At 39.1% G+C, this 21,259-nt stretch overlaps 2 protein-coding genes across 5 annotated transcripts; both read right to left on the bottom strand.

The window, feature by feature from the left end:
- Positions 1-1,219: 1,219 nt before the first annotated feature.
- Positions 1,220-12,689, bottom strand: def8 (differentially expressed in FDCP 8 homolog). 4 transcript variants are annotated; one of them, XM_041962472.1, is made up of 12 exons: positions 12,562-12,689; positions 11,402-11,524; positions 8,938-9,032; positions 8,626-8,775; positions 7,128-7,269; positions 6,420-6,584; positions 5,954-6,081; positions 4,760-4,873; positions 4,286-4,366; positions 3,558-3,698; positions 3,206-3,315; positions 1,220-2,805 (listed from the first exon to the last, which is right to left on the bottom strand). In XM_041962472.1, exons 2-12 carry the CDS (start codon positions 11,508-11,510, stop codon positions 2,718-2,720), a joined length of 1,323 nt encoding a protein of 440 aa, XP_041818406.1. In that variant the 5' UTR covers positions 11,511-11,524; positions 12,562-12,689; the 3' UTR covers positions 1,220-2,717. The 4 variants fall into 4 exon arrangements, with proteins under 4 accessions (XP_041818406.1, XP_041818490.1, XP_041818662.1 ...); XM_041962556.1 differs by having other exon boundaries at positions 8,938-9,029; XM_041962728.1 differs by lacking the exons at positions 11,402-11,524; positions 12,562-12,689 and adding an exon at positions 10,199-11,387 and having other exon boundaries at positions 8,938-9,029.
- A 7,224-nt stretch (positions 12,690-19,913) lies between these two features.
- On the bottom strand, positions 19,914-20,891 carry mc1r (melanocortin 1 receptor). Its single transcript, XM_041933848.1, has one exon. It carries the CDS (start codon positions 20,889-20,891, stop codon positions 19,914-19,916), a length of 978 nt encoding a protein of 325 aa, XP_041789782.1.
- Between the last annotated feature and the right edge of the window lie 368 nt (positions 20,892-21,259).

Below are 21,259 nucleotides of genomic sequence, written 5' to 3'. Positions count from 1 at the left end.
CTGTGTGTCGTCATCTCTGCGCTCCCTCCCGCTGCTTTGCACCCGGCCGCTTCGTCCAGCGCTCGTGAGCACACCAAAGTAAACAGGCCATTGTAATATGCTGCATTTAAGTACCGTGTGCTGTAGGAAATATCAGATTCACGAGTCGAGCGCATGTGACAACGGGGTTTTTTTTTTTTTAATTGAGGCTCCAGTACACTTGCATTAGCTTCCCATTGTAGCACCAAGTAGGCGTGACCGATCCACAATGTTACCACAACACACGACTGCATTTAGTAAAGCATTGTACAGTTTTGAAGTACTTTTACTTCACTTGACTATTTCATTTTCTGCCACTTTATACTTCCATTACGCTTCAGAGAAATGTTATAGTATTGCTGCAATGATTAGTCAATGATTCAATTAGTCGACTGATAGAAAATGAATAATAATTGATACATTTTTATAATCAATTGATGGTTTTGAGTCATTTCTAAAGACAAAATGCCAAAATGGTCGTATTCTAGCTCCTTAAATGTGAATATTTGATAGTTCCCTGCGTTTTCTAACATTGTAAACTGAAGATCTTTGGGGTTTTATCTGTTGGTTAGATACAATCAGACATCTGAAGATATCATCTTGTTTGTTTTCCACCAATGTTTTCTGACATTTTGATTTTATAGACCCTGATTAAGTGATTTATCAAGAAAATCATCAGCATATTAATCAGTAATAAAAATAATCATTACTTGCAGCCCTATAAATATTGTAGGCAACTTTTTACCCCACTACATTTATGGCAGCTATAGTTGCATGCAGGTATTAGTCTTGACATACAATCGGCAAAATCTGATCTATTGTTTTAAGAAAAACAGCAGTATGTAAAATTGTTAAGTCACATACATATTTGTCTGTGTGTGTGTGTTTAAAAACAATTTGTCATGCAGTTTTATTCATGATAACTAACACAGGTGTAAACATGCCATTGTTTGAGAGTAATAGCATGAGCCAATGGATGGATTACCAGGCAGAGGCCCAAGAGGTCAGGGGGTTTGGAAGCCCCTAAGACAGAGCAAGTGTATGCCATTACTGAGCCTGATCAGATATTAATTTTTGTCATTATTATTATATTGCTTTCAGTTAGAAAAGGGCATAGCCTTGCCACTGGGGCCCGGCATGTCATATTTATCCGAGAATAGGTGAGAGTTGAACTCAATTTGAACACAACACCACATTTTAATACATTTCATCACTTTATTCATGCACGACTCCAACATGTTTTCCAACAGGGCATGACTTTTACACCCTGTATCTCTATTAGTTTGGAAAAAAAAATACAGTACATCATGCTGAAAGATAACACAGCCAAAACTCATTATTTTAAAACAAATACTTTAGGTCAACATTTATACATTACAAAAGATGTCATGTAACATCTTTGTAATCTCTGGACAAAATCTGCTAGAATTACTTGAAGACTGAAACCATTAACATGACAGTAAGTGTATTAAAATGTTTGGATAACAGCTGTATGTAACCTGACAATCTTAGGCACACAATGTTCATGAGTTTACATGTATTTGCTACACGCTGCACTAGACTGAAACAGATTAAACACAAATTAAACTGACTACGAGTTCAGAGTTATGAATAAAAGGAAAGTACATTTAACTCCCATATTCCTTTTTTTTTCAGGTAAACAATTCTCCTTACAATAAATGTACAGGAAATGCATCCTTCGATATATAGCTTTTTGCCAATATATGTATATTTGAAATCATGGTTTTAATGATTGTACATACACAAATTTTCTTGACAAAAAATTGCAAGCCATATCTTTTTTTTCCCAGTATCCAGGGTGGCTAATTGACAGTGGTAGAAAAACAGGCATGTAAAATGAGTGGACTATGACCTGCTTTAGGGCCAGTACATGTGAGATAAATAGTGGTGGAACAGATGATGGAATGTGTGTAAAAAAAAAAAAAAAAGGGGGGGGGGGTATAGTGATGTTATGATCACATGCTTTTTATTGTCAACTAATTAAACACTATGCAACGTACTAACTTATGTGGCCAAATCAACTGATGCTTAGTAATGACGTCACTCCTTTAACCTTTGAGCATGTTTACTGGTTTTTGTTTTTAAAATGAAAACATACAACTAGAAACTGAAAGGCAAATTTGTGGTTAATATAATTTTGGTGATTTTGCCTTTGGATGCTGGAGTTACAATCCGTAAAATTCAAAACCAATTTTCATATATGGCAACCTTAAAGTTAAGTATTCAGAAAAGCTGGCAGTATAGGTTAATGCAGTCGAGGCTTGGAACAAGTTAAAATACAACTCCTGCATGCATAACCACCTGCTGGTAAGGTGGCTTTCCTCTATAGGGCATTTATTTTGTACATTTATACAAGCGCACACACACTAACACAAATCACTCACACAAACAGACATACACAGTGTTCAGTACATCCAACTTGATTATGGATTAAAAAGGTTGTGTGTCTCTGTGTGTGTGTGTGTGTATACATATATACATTTCCAGATGTTTTTTTTCAAAGCACCCTGCTCATTATGTAGTGCACAGGAAGATAAAGACACTCCAGTATAAACATATGCACAAAACAAAACACGGACAAAGATGAAAAGCAAGTCTTCTATCGGACTTTTGATCGAGCAGAGCGCCACATTAGGCAAAGTGCAACATCCAGTAACATCAGGTGGTCCTCTCCACAGTTACGCATCTTTCACATCATCGTCCTGCTTGCGCTCAGTCATCCGGGCACACCGTGGACATGTTGTGGAGTTGTCATAGTAACAATCTCTGAAGGGACACATAACAAACAGCAGCATTTTCTGTTACATAACATATTGTATTAATGATAAAAGGTGTAGTTTAGTTGTACTTTTTTGCTACCTACAGTCGGCTGAGTGGGACAAACTCACTGATTTTTTATTTCTCTGTCTGCAATTTGAAGGTATGTTAATGGTGATCTTTTGCTAGATTAGCCCAATAACTAGACATGTTTGGGGTTTCTAACAGCTCTACTCAAAAGGAGGAGAAAACACATTTTTCACCGCTTAAGCTTTAATAGTTAGCAGCTGTCACTGCAAAGCTCTATTTTTCTTCACAAGTGTTTTACCTAATACATGAAGCGCAATCAATTCTGAACACTCACAAAATTAGCTGTATTTTTTAGTCTGACCTGCCGGTGGTGACTGACCTGTGGAAGACGGCAGAGCACTCGTGGCAGACTGAGGTGTGACTGTCAAAAGGGAAAAGGATGTCTCCTTCCTTACACAGCTCACACACAAATCCTTTGGCCTGACAACGCTACACATACATGCACACAAGCACAGCGCCCACGCACACACAAAATGGGACAAAAAGCCAGGGTTTCAGTAAGGTTATATGTTTTCTACTCCCTTAGCAGGTAATGTAATTTCCAGTTAGCATCTATTGCATGATAGTACATACTACAATATTAGGATATGTGTGATGCATACAGAGCCAATAAGCTCACGAACAAAGAGAAGTGATTTGTATTGTTCTTTGTGCTTTATGTATGAGCTCACCTCACAGTCTAGTTTGATGTGCTTAGCAAATGTGGTGTGGATCTCTGTGAGGGAGCAGCTGAGTCTGCCACTGGAGATGTCAATCAAATCCTGTAGTGAGTACATGTCATCGTTCTCCACAAAGTGCTGCCGATCTTGTAGCTGGAAAAAAGAGAAGCAAAACAAAACAATGTGTGTTATAGCGTCATGAAGCAAACCGCAAGACCCAACCTTACTGAGCGTTAATATATCAAGAATTTCATGACATCATACTAGCCAACAATCACAAAAATATGTTTGTTTTTTTCTCAAAACTTTTGTGTTATACCATATTTTCTTGAGTTGGAAAAGCTTTTTAACATTTTCAAAAATATCAATGCATATGCTGCGAAGTTGCCAAATGATTTCCTTTTTACGTGTGTCATTACATTTTTGTACATTGTTGGAGCCTGAGGATAAATAATTTCATGTCAACAACTGCTGCACTGAACTGTTGTACAAATGACATACAGAGACACTGAACTCGAAAAAACAAGATGGACAAATTCTACAAAGCATCTGAGCTGATATAGAACCTGTTTCAAGAACAGTCAAGTTTACTTGACCAATTGTCACATTGTCCCAATTTTGCAACAGGAACCTTTCCTGATGCAGCACAAACTCTCCACTTTCACCACATGGTGGTGCTGTTGTTACATATTACTTCCTGGTCAGTTTCCGATGAATAGATATAGTAACCAGATGCTGACCTGTAGTAATAGCCGAGCCTCCATGGCCTCTTTACAGGTAATAAAATATGGTTTCATCAACAGAATATCTTGACGGAGTTTCTGTGAAGGAAAGCACACACACGCGCAAGCACGCACACACGCAAGCATGCACACACACACACTGCTGTCAGTCTCACTTACTGCTTAGTCACAGTTGAGATCTCATCACATTGCATGTGCTAGCAGTACTCCATATAAAAACTTTCATTTTCAGTGTAATAGCACCCGACACAAAGCATGCTGTCAAAGTCCCATGATGCAATGCGTGACCAAACAACAGTAACTAAAACAAAGGTGTCACGGTTAAATTATCTTATTAGAATTTCCAGCTAAAACTGAGCACACGGCAGTCATTGATTATCGGAGCTGTGAACTTTGTTTTATCCTCATTTCAAACTGAACAATTTCCTGCATGGTCGTTACGAGTGCCTCCAAGAAAGTGCAGCCACCCACCCTGATCTCGACCAGCTCCTCCACAAAGTTGAATAGCAGCGGGTTGATTTCTTTGAGCTTCAGCACAGGTCGTGACATCATCAGGGCCAGGTAGCGCATGGAGGAGCGGCAAACCTGAAAATGACACACTGTCAGAACACAGACTGCAGTTGAACACACTCGTGCCGCTTTCATACAAACACGATGACAGCAGATGAGCCTGCAATGACAGACAGCCTGAATAGGTCAGTGCCAGCAGTGACCCTGATTCACAACCCTCGTCTTGACCTGGGTTGAACTGAATGTAATTTAATAACACTGATGTTAAAACATCAGTGTTCAAGCTGAAGCCCCTTGATAATTTTTTCTCCATGAGCCACATTTCACAGGCTGTGTCGCTGTCATGGTCCTGCGGTTTGCTTAGTCGGATTCCTGTTTTATTTTGAAAGTTCATTCTCCTCATGTGACAGGCTTTCTTTTACTTCCTGCCTGTGTCTTTTTTCCCACCTGTTTTCTGTGTCTCCTGTTTCATCACTTAATCACTTCCTTGTGTATTGTGTGTTGTGGATTGTAATGTATATTTAGTCGGTGTGTTTTCCCTCTTTCAGCTGTCAGGTCTGCGTCTGTTTCCCAGTTCTGCCTTTTTAGCCTGTGTCTCTCATCGCTATTCTTGCCTGTGTTCCTCGTGCCATCCCAGTCTGTTCTTAGTTCAGTTTTTGTATTTCTCCTGAGCTCTTGGATATGCCTCAACCTGCTCCCTTGTTTTGTTAACTGGAATCAGCTTTGTGTTTATTAAAGCTCGCCTTTTGTTTTATCTACCAGCCTGCCTGATGTCCTATATTTGGCTCCTCTTTTGAGCTGCAAAAATTGAACAGAAGCAGTCTTCGTGTCTAACAAATTTACTTTGACATGTAAAATTGGTGGAGTGCCCGCTTAAGTTTATTTGATGCTTCTGTAATTTAATTCTGTCCAATTCTGATGTTTAGCACTAACATTTATGAGAGTACAGTTGCAGATTTGAGTCACTTTCAACAGAAACAAACAATATGAAAGCATGTCTCATGAAATTACTCAAATGCTGCTTTAACACATGTTAAGTAAACAAAAATCATACACTCATCTCCTGTTTTCAAGGAGTATAAATTAACAGGAAGTCTCATAGATTGATACATTAAAGATGAAGGGATGTCTTTGTGCTGTGGCTGTTCATGGTACCTTGCGTGGTTCAAACTCCCAGTTGTGGATGACACGAGCTGGGACGATGGCTGTGTCATTCCAGTGGCATGTGCTACAGTAATACTGGCCTGTGTAGTCACACTGCCTGGCTTCACTTGGCACACCCCCTACAAGATAAAGGTGGCACAAGGCAATCAAAACTATCAAACAAAGCAAAGCAAGATGTGCTTAAATATATTCAACACCCTGATTAAATATACAGTTTTTAGATATGTAGGCAAGAATAAAGGTGTCCTGAAAATAATGTTCCATGTCACATATGTGCTATTTCTATAGCTCAATACTTTTTAAACAGCTATTTTGTGATAACTGTATAAAAACCTTATTCACAACAGTGTGCACATCACTTCAATGAGTTCCAATCATCCAACATGTTGCCTTTAAATCCTCTGTTTCTCTACTTCAACTTGCCAAACATAAACTAACACAGTAAATTTTTACTCACTCAGTGAAATAGGAGTGCGACATTCTGCACAGCGGTAGTCTTGCCGGTCTAGTCCTATCTCCGGGCAGATGCTGAGCTCATATTCTGACTGGTGGCTGACCTTTGACCTGACACAGGGCTTGGTGATCATGTTCATACACTTACTATGGCAACGATAATAGCAACCTGAAACAAGAAAGGGATAATCACATGGCATGACAACTTTTGTTTTTTGTACAGTGGCATTATACCTATATCCAATGGGTTATGCTGTAGTGAGCTGCTCCCACTGACTCTACCATTCAGGAAACAAATTCTGAGAAAATTCAATGGAAACATGACAATATAAAATAGAAAATCTAAACATATTTAATGCAACTGAAGGAAACAAAATAAAACAAAGTTAAGCTAGCAATTTTATCATTAGGACTGCTAGTAAAAATGACTTTCCGATCTCTGATTGGCTCAGACAGAAGCACATATTTAAACAACGATATGCATGTGGACTTTTAAGAGGGCAAGTAAGACAGCTGGATTGCACATGAATCTTTGAGGAGGTTCCATATTGTGAGCCTGTGCACGGAGCTTAAGGAGCACACAAAAGGATATTCAGATAGACTTAGTATGATCATGTTTGGAGGTCTGAATTTTGAACAATCTGTGGGCCCTTAAAACATCCTAATATATCTCCACAGGGCTATATCAGACACATTGTATAGTGTGTCTCACCTGTACAGGTATACCAAGTCTGGATAAGGCCCCAGATGATAGTGCTACACTTGTCACAGGTCTGTTTCACACTTTTGCTCTTTTCCTTGGAAAAGCGGTGCTCCAGTAGGATTCTCAGATTAGGCTCATCCTCTTCAGGGTCCTATCAAGGGACAAAATAGAAAGAAAAATCAAGACCAGCAACAGAGAGGTAACATAGTTCATGTTGGGTTGTAAAAGACATTCATTAACACAAATTATGTACACAGTACTTATTTCTGTATAGCGAGATATTCTATTCTATTATATACCATGTGTATTTTGCCAACACTGTGATCGACAGAAGCCCTCAGAGGCGGATTAATTACTATTATTATTCTAATAATAATAGAATACACATGGTAAGGAAACAAAACTGCGTACTAAAGTTAGGCATCAAAACTACTTGGTAAGGTTTAGGAAAAGACATGGTTTGGAGTAAACCAGACCTTTTTACAATGTTAACCACTTGTGAGGAAAGCCTTCCAAACTTCTCCAATGTAGGGTGCACTTCAGCCTCTTCTGGCCAAAAAGAGTATTACAAGAACAAACTCTTATGAAAAAATACTTTGCCTTGTGCTGATGCACTGCTGCATTTCTTTTAAATTGTTGTATTTTACCTGACTTCATGCATTCTATGTAATCTATTTTCGCCTATATTTTATCATTTTATTCTGTGGTTTTATGCATTGTCTTTATTTTTATTTTTTATCAATTTTCTAGCTTACTTTTACTATTATTATTAGGTGTTATTAGGTATTATTATTGTTTTTGTTGTTGTTGTTGTTACTATTAATATAATTATAAAAAGATAATGTTAAACCCTTTTTTACCTGCCAAAACTGTTTTTTTTTCACCTGTTTTCACATCTGGAAAAAAGTAACTAAAAAATTATGTTTGCAACCTTAAGCTTAATGAATTAAAACAAAATATGGAACTAAGAAAGATCATGTTAGACAAACCTTTCTTTCCACCTGTTCCTATACACTGGAGAGACTTTGATTTGATTGAAAATTGATTGCTAAAAATCTTTACTCTCACACAAATTCAATAAAATAAATAAAAAGTATGCAGTATTTGCACTTTTTTCTTATTTCATGTGTTTCCATAGCTCTTGTGTTCTTGCCATGTGATGCTCCCTGAAGCATCAACAACAAAACATGTTTGTTCAACTTTCATTAGATGACAAGTTTCCCAGAGTACAGAGTACACAATATTGTACCCTAAATTGTATATTTTCCAAATACACTTGAGCGCAGCATAGTTCAAGGAAATGCCTTTCCAGAAATACACTAACTAGCTTTGCATGGTACATTTCTATCTGCAAACATTTGTGTACAATTTCTACAAAATCAAAAGCATGCAAGTCAAATTAGTCAATTATGAATTCCCCTGAAGTTTTCCTGACTGTCCCACTGAACAAGCACCAACAACTATGACAGAATTTTCTGCACTTTTCCATTCGCTCCTTAGTTCCAACCTTAAGCTCCTGCAGTTTGAGACGAAGGTGGATAAGTTTCACCACAGTGTCCTTCTGTCTCTCCGAGTGTTCTGGCAGCTCCAAGATCAGCTTCTTACACTCCTCTATGGCCAGCTTCAGCTGTTCAATGTCGGACGCCACAAACGAACCCTGTAAAAGGTGAACAAGAGCAAAAGCATGTCTCCACATACAGTAAATAGAATAGGAAGTTCTGCAAGTAAGCACTCTCAGTTTTACGATATGAAACTGTTTCATTGTGCCTGAAAAATTATTTGGAGTTGAGGCGGACAGCATGAACAAAGCTTTGCTTACCATAGGCCTTGAGAAGTGGTCCTCAGCTAGACCGAGGTCCATGGTTCGATCTGAACTGTGGATTCTGGTCCCAGAGAACAACTCAGGCCTTGCTTCTGAAAAGAGAGCAGTGTGGCTTAAAGCGCTGGTCTTCTTGTCAGCATGCCCACTGTGGTCTGGTAAGTGCACTCAGTCATGCATGCTAATTTCACACACATGACTCTGGCCTCTCAGGACAAAACCTACACTATGAGCCACTATTCAAGAGGTCTAGAAGGACAAAAACCAAAGTGGACAACTGCAGGAATCACAGGCGGCATCTTATCAGTTCTGGTAATGTGTAACCAAGTCAGCTGACAATACATACTCAGACTGTGTCATTAAAAAACTGCTGCTAACAAAGCTGAATGAACTTTGGAGTGATAATCACTTTCACAGCTACGAGTTTTCAATCAATCTTTTCATAATTACTTACATGGTGTGCCTCTGAATCAATTAAACCACAGTGCTAACATTCTTCATGTTCTGTATATGAACAACTATTGCTGCTACTATCAACTATTGTTTCATCTGTGGTACAGTGCATGTAGAGTATGACCGTATGTGGGCAGTGTGCATTGGTCTAGCAAATGTGAAGTGATTCTGATTCTCATTAATCACATGACTTTCACCATTGGCCTAACTGTGATGATAGTACAGTAAGTGTTTTTGTTTTTTCACAAGTATCTGTAAGACCAAGGGTTAATGTTTCCATAATTCCAATACGATGAAAATATTATTTGCAGGGAGACACTGCCATGTTTTCAGGAGATGCACAGAGTGGTTGTAGAGTGGTTACAACATACTGGGCAGCGGAACAAGCTGAAACACAACATATGACTTATCCACTCATAATGTTGTTACAGCAAACTTGTTAGCAAACTAAAGCCTTTTATCATATCCATCAGGCAGGGAGCAATATTAGCATTCATCTACAGACATGTTTCTGTTCATGCAATAAGTAAGTCCAGTTTTCATCCTCTTCACTCCACCAGCTCCTGAGAAGGACAACTGTCTGCATCCACTACCTATTCAATCTGAGGTATCATTTCTGGTAAATTTTTTTTAGGTTGTGTTTGTTTATATGAGAAATATTTTAAGGAAAAAAGATCAAATCAAACCTGGTAATGCAATACACAGTACATGGTCAACCCAAATCGGTCAAGTCTGTCAAAAAGCTGCGTATCAAACAACAACTTACTCTCCATCTTGCTGAAAATGTGCAGACAAATGTAGTTGTTACCTGCATACACGTCAAAACAAAACATCTTGAGTGGGTTCAGCTTGTCAGTGCCAGACGGTGAGGGGACAGTGAAGAAGAAAAACACGGATGAGAGCAGTGAAATCGGCTCAGCCAGCAGTGTGTCTCTCAAAGTCAATGTAATTGAACAAAAATGTCTTTAATTCCCAAATCCTAAAATACAGGAAGTGTTACTAAAGTACTGCTTACACTTAGGCTTTTCGTTTCCTCTGGCTCAGACATAGTTTCCAACTTCCTTTTCCTTACGCTTAGAGTTACTGACAGTAACCAACAGTGCAGTGTGCTTCTTCTTTGTGTATGAGGATCTGTTCCTGGCTCGATGAAAATGTGTAAATATTTGAGGGAAATAATTTGCCAAAATTTATTTCATGAGAGAGTCAATGCCCCATTAAGTGAGGGAGCCAAAGCGACATGATCTAAGCACCTAGCAGCCTCACTGTGTTTGGCACTGTGAAGGGAGAAAACACACCTCATCAGCATGTAATTGACTCTTAGAAAAGCAGAAACCACGATCTCAGAAAACACCTCCCTCTGCAGCACCAATCTGTTAAGCAAGGGAAATGTCAAGGAAATCTATATATTTGGCAGATTTGTACACCCCCTTTCCACCCATAGATCAATAAAATATCGTACTTTATCCGAATGTTCTTACAGCAAACAACTCAAATAAAGTTGAGTATTTCATCCTCCTAATGACAGACCACAGGCACTTAAATAAAAACCTAGGCTAATAAAATCCAATCTTAACTGGCAACTTTTCAGACTGTAACAGAATACTGACACAATGGCAGGATGTCTCCCAAGGCAAGCGAGACACACTTCCAAGCCATGGTCAAAATTTGTATCATCAAGATAAGAGCTGAAAGGCACCAATTCCTCATCTTCCCTATTTTATCAGCTACACTTACACACATCATCATTAAATATGCAGGATTTTTCCTAATACATCAGGAAGTGAAACGGGTGAACCAGCGTTGTATTGTGATTGAGTCCTACATTCTATGTATTTTGGCATTTCGAGTTGATGACTTCACGTTTGCGTCCTGGTTAGCAATAATATAATAATATAATACAAAGCACATTAAGCAGACTTGAACTGAACTCCAGGTGTGAAAGTGACCTTGAAGTAAGGTCATATTCTACACCTCCTGGATTATCCTGTGAAGGACTTTGGCCAAACTTTACCGTGCTGCTGCGGCGTCTTGCCTCCTGGAGGTCCATCTTCTTCCTCTCCGCGATCAAAGGGATTGAGGCGGGTTTGGCGGAAAAGTGCAAGTCTCTCATCATACTCCATTTCATCGGCTACATCTACGGAAGACAAACGACATTACAGTCGTACTGGTTAATTTCGAATCCTTTGTGAGTTTACCAATACAAGCAGGAAGGAGGATCATGGCTTTCTTTTAATGGAAGCCAGATAATGTGTCTGCATGATTGCTGCTTTATGTGCAGTGCGTTCCCATTCAGTTCCCAGTTCCCAATTGAGCTGCTGCAAACCAGTAAACACACGTTTCAAGCTGGTTATAATAAAGACTTAAAACTTAAATCTTTGCCTCCATCATCACTGTTATTTTCTCAGACAGTACGAAGCTACTTCAAAGCCACATAATACAATATGCTACTGTTTTCACAGGCTGATTTATATTCCCTTTGACTAGTAAACTGATTTTCACAATGACCCCTCTCTTTTTCTACAGATGGTCAAACTGAATAATGGACTGTGCTGTCAAGACGTTCAGAAACTGATCCACAGCTCTTGGCCAAAAACATGGACTGTTTTCATAACCACAAACAGGAATGGAGGTTTCTCCAGTTATCAATGACAAGTGGTCTGCAATAGATCTGAAGCAGCTAAATCTTAGCAGGAACCCTCATCTTCAGCTTTTCATGAGTGCTTAACAGGCTGAGGTACATCAAATAAAAACAACTGATTTATGAAAGATTATGGTGGTGTTTTAAGGATGTGTATCGGTTAAAAATAATCATGGTGTTTAGTTCATGGGACCAAGCAAGAAAACCCTGCAAAGCCTGGGAAACGTTATAAACACAGGCTGAAGTCTCACCTCACCATTCGTAACCAATCAGGGCTACTGTTGACAGTCCTCCTTTACAAAGCGGCCACTTCGATAAGCTGTTTTGCTTTGAATATTACTGCTAAACATGTCACATACTGAATGTAATTACAGCTATGGTACGAATCTAAAAAAAGGGGCATGTCGACAACAAGACACAGATGTCAACAGCCAGCTAGCGTCAGCTAGCTAACTAGCCTTGGAGACAAACCAATCATCTGTTTTGATGCTGATGTTAGCTAAGTTAACAGGTCGCTCGGACCGGACGCTTACCCCATTGTTGACCGTACTTAACATCAAGGAATCGGCAGCCGTAAAGTAAATTTGCTGGTCTACGGCTGTGGTTAATTTCAACAGTTCCCCCCGAGTTGTTTTGTCTCGGTTATCAGCAACATCACAAGGCAAACTACGTCAAGTCAACCATTGTAAAGTGTTGACTTTTCCGGCTAGGATTTTCTAAATAAAATCTTTCATTACTCTCATGTGGTAGCATTGCGTACTTAATAAGAGGGGGTTTACTTATTTGTACTTATGAGCTAATCAAATAAATCATAATGCCTCCGTCTCTTGTCTAAATGTGGTAAACATGGCATTTTAAGCTACGTTAGCTAACAGGTAAGTAACGTTTAATGCTTTTACTTTGAAAATAAACTTACCTTACGTTCGGTCTCTTTGCATTTCGATGAAATATGAGGTCGCTTTCCAATAACTTCCCCAGGGATGTAAAAACTGACAACCCGCTTAGGATAGGCTACTGTAGACTACTCTTTCATTGCAGCGTGTTCCCAGAACATCTATCCACATTTAACCGTGTTTGTTTCAGTATTTCAGATCAAACCATCAGTGTATTCACAAGTTTTTATGGCGTTTTCAGGCATGGTGTACAAGGAAATCCATTAAGGAGCAGATGATTTTTTTGGACTTCTTGTCTTACAAATAGGACGAATATAGTTGGTATACTCATCCACAAATGCTCTTAGTGTTGCACTTATGTAAGTAGCTTTTTGTCTGCCTGAAATAAGTCAAGGTAAGGAAGCATTCATCCCCTCTGCAGGCACTTCCAAGCCAACTGGACCTCATCAGTTGTGGAGTTTCCTGGTATTAAAGCAGGGACAACCACACTACTTAGCTTCAATATGAAAACATGAGCACATATTACCAGGAAGTACAAGATTAATCAATTGATTACTACTGTTTAATTTAAGGTACTTCAAGCACTACAAAGCATATATTCTGTTCCTCTCATTGTCCGAAACTATTTAGCATGATAGTAGAGTGACAATATTGAACTTCCACAAGGTGATCAAACAGAGAAAGGATGTCCTATAAAAGGAGAGATATACCCTGAAGGCGTATTTCCCTCTTCAAGCTCTCAAGCAGATAGCTGTTAGGAAACAACATCTGTTGCATAAATGAGGCTGATGTCACAAACTAAACTGTTTGTAAGATAGAACATTGACTCAATGCAAAAGTTACAGTCTGTCATGCGATGATTACTTGACATAAAATGAAAAGTGACAACAAAGTGACAGTGTATGTATTTGTACTAGTTCTGGTATCTATGACTTAGATGTTTATGGAACAGCGGTTGCAGAGCTGTGGGTTGACCTGGTATCAATGGCCTTACCTCCCCTAACACAGCAGCATTTCAGTGGAGAAAAACAAAAATAACATGGAGTAAAATAAAAATTCCTATCACGGTGTTCAGTTTACAGCAATTGTGTCAATGCTTATTTAAAAAAAAGTGACAAACATCACAATTCATAATTTACAACAGTTTGGCTGTTTCTGGAAGTTGTGGTCATGTGGCTCACTGTGTCATACATGTACAGTGCATTGAGAGGCTTCTCTTCAAACCAGAGCAGTCAATGTTTAGATCAGTGGTTCAATTCAAAGCCAAGCAATTCAAGAGGAATGTCCTCTGCTGAAGGGCAACCTTTAAGGCAACATGCTGTACACAGATGAAGAGGCAGTCATGACTAATGAAGATTAAAAGTAGGTCAGAGGGGAACAAAGTAAGCAACTTGTTGCCTGTAGAGAAGTCAAGATAGAGTAAGACGGCAGCAGCCTCATCAGAATCTGCATCATAAAAACAATTCAATTTTATTTTCTCATTTCAGTGTTCAGTATTTCTAATTACTTCACAGTCTACATTTCTATGTTTTTGTTTTCTTTTTTGGTATTTGTATCAAATCTTATTTTTTTAGAATATATTTTATTTGTGTCCACCCCTGAGGGTCAGAGCCTTGGTTTCTGGTCATATGGATATCTTTGAATAATTATAGCTTGAGTGTGTTTGTTGTTTGGATGGCTTTTTCTTTGCTGTGAACAGAGCGGCTTTGTGCAGCTAAATGAAGGAAGAAGTCATAACTCTAACCCTAACTACAAACATGGTGCTTTTTGCAAATAATACAGTCACACTTTGGTCATCCTTTCGGGTATTTAGGGATAATTGCAGCAAAGTGGCATGTCTATGTCATGTTTATGTCTGCTTCCTTATCTATGACACAATTTGCTTCACTGACAATGATGGAGAATCTTTGAGAGTGTTTCTAAAGGATTTCACTGTATTATTGTCCATGCAACATACAATGATCGTCTTTTGAGTATTTTTATGATGGCGTCACAAGTCTGGAACACACTGGCGAAGGATGTTGTCAACGAGTGTTTGCACTGAGATTGATACCATCATGCTCTGGAGACAAGCACATCAGGACTTTCACAGTGACTTTCACAGTGTGTTAACAGGTCGCTGCTTCTAACTACCTCTGACATCAGGTGTGTGAATGATAAGTATGGAGGACCAGCCTGGACTTATTGGGATTTTTTTTTTATTAAATATTGAACTAAAAATAGTCAGTGTGGGAAGAAAATGTAAAGTCAGTTATTAGAAATAATGAATAACTTACATTAACAGAAAAATAATGAAATAAATTGATTTAATATTTATAGATTAATTTCTACATTTATTTGGCATTTAATGTATTTGTAAATTCATTTTATTCAGGTTCAGTCAGGTTTGATCTTCCCCTTAGTTCCAAACAAAATCAGCACAACTCTCAAGCACATGGACTACATCATTTACATTTTTAAATCAAATATTTATCGTAAAGCAAGTGTTTAAATTTATGCGAGGAACTTAATATTAATACAAACCACTGCACTTGTCATTTTGTTATTGTTCTTCATCTTATTATTATCCCCTTCAAAAATGCACATCTTTCTGAAATACATGTACACTTATTACTAGCAATGGTTTCTTATTTAATTTAACGTATCACTGTTGATCTCTGCTCTTGGAATTAATCATTGAGCAGGCTGTTACTAGATGAGATGAGCTAATAATCGCTATTGAGTATTATTATAAAACCCACGTAATGGATTGGTGAAGACCATTCTGCTCATCAGTGGTCCATAAACTGCTTCCTATGATGTTCCTTGTCCCCCGCTCATCCCCTATGTGTAATTGTTTTAAAGAAGCAAAACTATGCAGTTAACGTTTTAGTCTTCCTACTGCTGTGTGACAGGTATTTAATAGCAAATCTAAATAAATGTGTCATTCAGTGACATGTGAACATAACGAGCGCAGACTACAATAATTATTTTTTCCTCAATGAGACATCTTGGGTTATGCCATTTAGAAAATATTATGTGGTCAGGGTGGCTAAATTAGTTTTAGACGTAGATCGCCAATTATTACACTGAAGGGTTCTTCATTAAGTAAAATTCAATAATTTTTTTATGCCCTTCGTAATCTTCTGAAACATAAAAATCTATGCTAAAAGGTTAAAAAGATACAAATGATAGAACTGTTTTATTACTATAAAAATACCAATAAAATTGCTCAAAAAAACAAAATAATATCTTAGAGTGAGAAAAAGATCAAAAGAAATTAGCAAGAATTTAAAAGATAGATAGATAGATAGATAGATAGATAGATAGATAGATAGATAGATAGATAGATAGAAATCTGTAGATATAGAATTCTGTACATACAGATATCTATATAAATATCTATAGATATATATGCATTTTAAAGACAGTTTTATTAGATTCTTTTGCACTCCTGCCTCTCTTATTTTTCTGAATGATTCCCACACGCTGAACTATAATGAACCTACTAATTAATGGAACTGTTTAAAACAATTAAGTTTATAATTTCTTCCTTGAGGATAGGATGAGGATTGGATTTATACTTGCTGGAAATCCCCTGTCCTTCAATGATGTTATTTAGGCCTACAGCACAGTAGCTGAACTTGATCATGAGTTTAAAAATGGAGCATTTCAAAAACGTCTCTGTTGTGTTAATTTATCAATGGCCCTTTTGTCTGCTGAGAGCAAATGTTGTATTGCACATTTTTTTTCTATGAAGGAGAGAAAAAGCATTAATGTTGCATGTAAATATGTTCAAAAGTTCAAGGACATGTCGTTACAATTGATGTTTTCTGTCTTCCACCAGGGGTAGGGAACCTTTTCCTCATTCGTCATACTAAATTACTGAACACATATATCACTCTAACTTCTGCGATAGCCGGGACTGCTTCTCTTGGCGAGGTGTCTGGTGTCAGATGGTAGTGATGATGATGATGATGATGATGATGATGATGATGATGATCACAGCTGGTTTTTCAGGTTTGGGTCAGTCAGTCTTGAGCAGAACTAAGTCTTTGCACGAGAACTGCTAGCAGGTCATTGCTTTGCTCCTCAATGATTTTGTGTTGTAGCCAAACTCCAACTTTATCAGACTTTGTCCTCGCAGCTCATCCAGGTTGGCATGTTTCAAACTATGATGATGCTCAACATGAGCCTTTTTTTTATCACTGAGTACATGCAATCAAACTAACCTCAGCACAATGGCTTGCCTTTTACTTCAACAAAAAAATAATCGTTTGTCCACTTTTTCTTGGAAAGAACAACACTCCGCATCTACTTTCATCTCCATGATGCATTGAACTGGCATCAACTGCTACATGCATGTTGCCTTCAGGGACCACTGAAAGGATATGTTAGTCAGCTATTTATGTTATTTTATTTTTGCGCTGGAAAAAATAACTGCTATCGACAGAATTTTTTTTGTTTTTAGGAAATACCTTGTGGCCCGGATCAAATGCTCTCACAGGCTGTATACAGGCCGGAGGCCAGAGGTTTCTCACCCCTGGTTTAAAATATCCTCTGCTGGCCTGCATCAGATACTGTAGAGATACCTGCAGGTGGCATGAATTGAGAACAGCAGCCATTGTTTGACGGAGGTGCTATGAGCACAGCCATTTCATAGAGAAACTGCACTCAGACCTTTTTAGCACACACATGAATGAAGATTATTCATTTACCACAAGCTCTTTTGTTTTGGCCTCTTTATTTGAGACAAATAGATAACATGTAAACAATTTCAAGGAGTAAATATAACACACATTGCTTTTATAAAATAACTGTACAACTGTTTTAGTCAGTTTCAAGTTAACATGGGATGCATGCTACAGTTTTTATACCCACAGCATTTACAATGTGTTAAACCAGCTTAGGAGATACAACAAAGCACTGAGTCTAATTACCTTTTAATAGATGTTATTTTTAAAGATTTATATATTAGATACCAGACAGTCATTCTGATCATTCACAATCCTCTGTAACAACTCCCACACCAAAAAGAAGACAATACAGATAATAAAGTCCTGAAACAAAAAAACAAACAAACATATTAGAGATACTACAAAACATAAAAGAAAAAGTAAAGCCAGTTACAATTCTAAATCAATAGAAAAATTACACAGAAAAATATTGAGGACTGAATTCAGTGATAACAGTTGGGACTGTATAAATTGTCTATTACAGCAGCAGCAAATACTCTGGCAAGGATTATTCAAGTACTACAGTATACAGCAGTCTACATTATTGTCAGTATTAACATGCACATTTCAAATCTATATGGTAGCCATCATCAAACCAGTGAAGTTTCATAATTTTTATCTGGGCAGACAGTCTGACATTGGGATGTGTGAGTCTTTTCCCCTTTGGAAACAACTATGCTAAAGCATTTATACCGAAGCACCATATATTGGGAGGAAAGAACTACACTTCATGGCTCAAATAAAGACATACAACTGCATTTCAGTTTTTCTAAAGGAAAAACTGTCAGATAGAGTCTAAAATGTAGGTCCTATTTACAACAAATCCCCAGGATCAATAGAGAATAGGATAGCATAAGATAAATAGAAAAAAACAAAATGATAGAAATCATGCAGTCATTAATGTCTTGCTCATTAAAACTATAGCCTACAAAACTGAAATCAGGCTCCAATGCGCTTCCACACTTAAGAGAAGCCCACAAACTCCCACAGATAACTTGGATCTGCTGTCGTTCATAAACCCTGCTCCGCCCTGGGCATCAGGGCCTGCCGCCAAACGAGGCCGTTCATGTGAGGATAGCCCACCCGCTTTTTTTCTCTCCAGTCATCCGGACATTTATTTTTGGGTGGAGCAATTACATGCAACGCCAACAAACAGACTGCAACAAGCGTTTCTACGAGGCTTCATGGGACTTTCATTTCAATGCTTGTCTCTCTCTCTCTCTCTCTCTCTTTATTCTCGGCCTATATTTAATTTATTTCTTGCAACACGCTGGAACAAATTCATTCATTGCTAAATGAAATAAATAGCTGTCTTTGTTAGCCGAAGTAAACATATTAGACATATCAGAATTAATGCTTTTTTTTTAGATGATGCGATGCGCAAATATGACAATTATTTTAAAACAGCAAGAAATGGACTCCGTTAAGATAACGCGGGGGGGTGAAGTCCCGGGGCGCGCACATGAAAATCACCCAGCAGCAGAGCTCACGTGGCCATGACTGCTCTCCATCACCACACAGCATCTTTGAAGCGCTGCACGACAAAGCTTCTTCTGTCGAGCGCTGAGTTTAGTTGACTTCAAACTTTGGGAGAAAAACAGCTAACTTCGACTTGAATGCGGAGACATTTGTTCAGGGTCAACTCAAAGCGAAATACCCCTTTCATAAGCAGCCTCACCAGGCCGAAGTTATATCTCACTGACTGTGTGTCTAACGTGGACAAAGTGCAGCCAACATTCAGGTTTAATTTAATGAAGGCAGAAACTCATAATAATTCAGAACATTTTGCTCCAGTGCAGATTTTTTGTTAATTCTCTTGATTTCTTAAAAAGGGGAATTAAGCCAGATCACACATTTCGGACCAACAAAAAGAGGCACTTTTGATTTGCAGTGGAAAAGACTTAAGATTTGGTACGTGGTTTAACAAAAATAAAATGCTCACTACAATACAGTCCACTAACCTACAGACTCTCCTGTTTATGATCTCTCTTAGTTCTGATGTGTCGTGGTGCAGGAACCTGTGGATGGCACAGCGCAACAATAAATAAAACTGAAGCCATGCGTGGAAATGATCGTAAGATCCACGGTGAGATGTACAAAAACAATGATCAGACATACAGCTGTTGTCATGTACAGATGGGCACATGGGCATCACCTGCCTGTTCAGTCAGATGTGATCTTACTACAGTTTCTGATGCAATGTCGGTTCAGGAAGAAAAGGTAGGCGACATTGTAGATAATCTGATGCTCTCGCTGCCATCCTAAATGCACGTTGTGTCACACGCCGAAGCACCAGGAACACAGGACCAGCTCCTGCAGGGTTTTACGCAGCTCCTGGCTCCGGTAGGCGTAGATGAGCGGATCGATGAGCGAGTTACAGATGATGAGGATGAGGAAAAGGTTAAAGTTTCGGAAGAAACAGTTGCAGAAGGGGCTGGTGGGGCAGGTGAGGATGAGGATGAGGTGGAGGAAGAAGGGACCCCAGCATAAAATGAACACCCCGAGCAGGATGGTGAGGGTGATCGCTCCCTTCATGCTTGTGGACTGACGCCTGCTTTTGTGGAAAGCCATGATGCGCCGGGAATGCACGTGCGCCAGGAGGAACATGTGCAGGTACAGCACGGCGTTGAACACCAGGGTGGTGCAGAAGAAGGTGACTAGGCACACGATGACGGCGTTGTCGGTGTGGTACACGATAAATAGGATGCTGGAGGTGATGCTGGCCAGCCACACCACCGCGATGATGGTGACTGCGCGCTGCGTGGTCATTATGCTGTGGTAACGCAGCGCGTAAAAGATGGTGATGTAGCGATCCGCGGCGATGGTGCACAGAAAGGAGAGCGAGGACACCACTGAGCTGCAGATCATCACGTCGATGACGTTGTCCAGGTGGCGCAGCATGCGGGGGTGCACGTCCATCAGGCCGTGGTCGTTGAGAAGCATGAAGATGGTCTCCACCACGTTGCTTACACTGACCAGCATGTCGGACACGGCCAAGCAGCAGATGAAGTAATACATGGGCGAGTGCAGGTTGCGGTTCTTGATGATGGCCAGAACCACCAAGATGTTCTCCACCAGGCTGATGAGCCCCAGAGCCAGGAAGAGCTCCTGGGGGATGCGGATCTGCACGCAGCCCGAAGAGTTTCGCTCTCCGATGGTGAGGTTTGTTTCATTCTCGTCCATAAAGTCACTGAATGGGTTGAACTCCGTGTGAAGGATGGAGGGGTTGTGCAGGGACCTGTTGCTCATTTCCATGTCTTACCTTTGAAGAGTACCTGGTTTACTGGTCGTCTTAAAAAATGGGAAAAAGTAAAAAAAAAAAAAAAAAAAAAAAAAAAACTAAAATCAAGCAACTAAAATTAAGCAACTCGTCCGCGCAGTTCTTCAGAACCCATCAGCATATCCAAAGACTGTCAAACATCCGAAGCCCCCCTAACAACAGTTTACTGAATTGTTACTACTATTGATTTCAGCCATTAAATTAACACTTGCTGGGGGATAACAGTCAGATGAACGCACCGCAGCAGTCGTCTTCTTGCCTATGGATGCAACTTGTCCAGCACGGAGATCCATAAAATGTCCTTCTCCATCAAAACATCGCGCTCACAGTTCACGCCCCGCTT

Source organism: Chelmon rostratus, chromosome 1, assembly GCF_017976325.1.
Source record: "Chelmon rostratus isolate fCheRos1 chromosome 1, fCheRos1.pri, whole genome shotgun sequence".
NCBI lineage: Eukaryota > Metazoa > Chordata > Actinopteri > Chaetodontiformes > Chaetodontidae > Chelmon > Chelmon rostratus.
The sequence above is the reverse complement of the archived record's forward strand: the minus strand, read 5'-3'. Positions and strand labels throughout refer to the sequence as shown.

What these genes read in the sequence shown, in the direction of transcription:
- def8 (XM_041962472.1), bottom strand. Translation starts at nt 11,510, where the DNA reads ATGGAGTATGATGAGAGACTTGCACTTTTCCGCCAAACCCGCCTCAAT. An exon ending in GGGAGTTTGAACCACGCAAG is followed by an intron (nt 4,874 to 5,953) that starts GTACCATGAACA and finishes TGTCATTTTCAG; the next exon opens with GTTTGCCGCTCCTCCATGCG. An exon ending in AGGCTCGGCTATTACTACAG is followed by an intron (nt 3,699 to 4,285) that starts GTCAGCATCTGG and finishes TCTTTTTTCCAG; the next exon opens with CTACAAGATCGGCAGCACTT.
- mc1r (XM_041933848.1), bottom strand. Translation starts at nt 20,891, where the DNA reads ATGGAAATGAGCAACAGGTCCCTGCACAACCCCTCCATCCTTCACACG.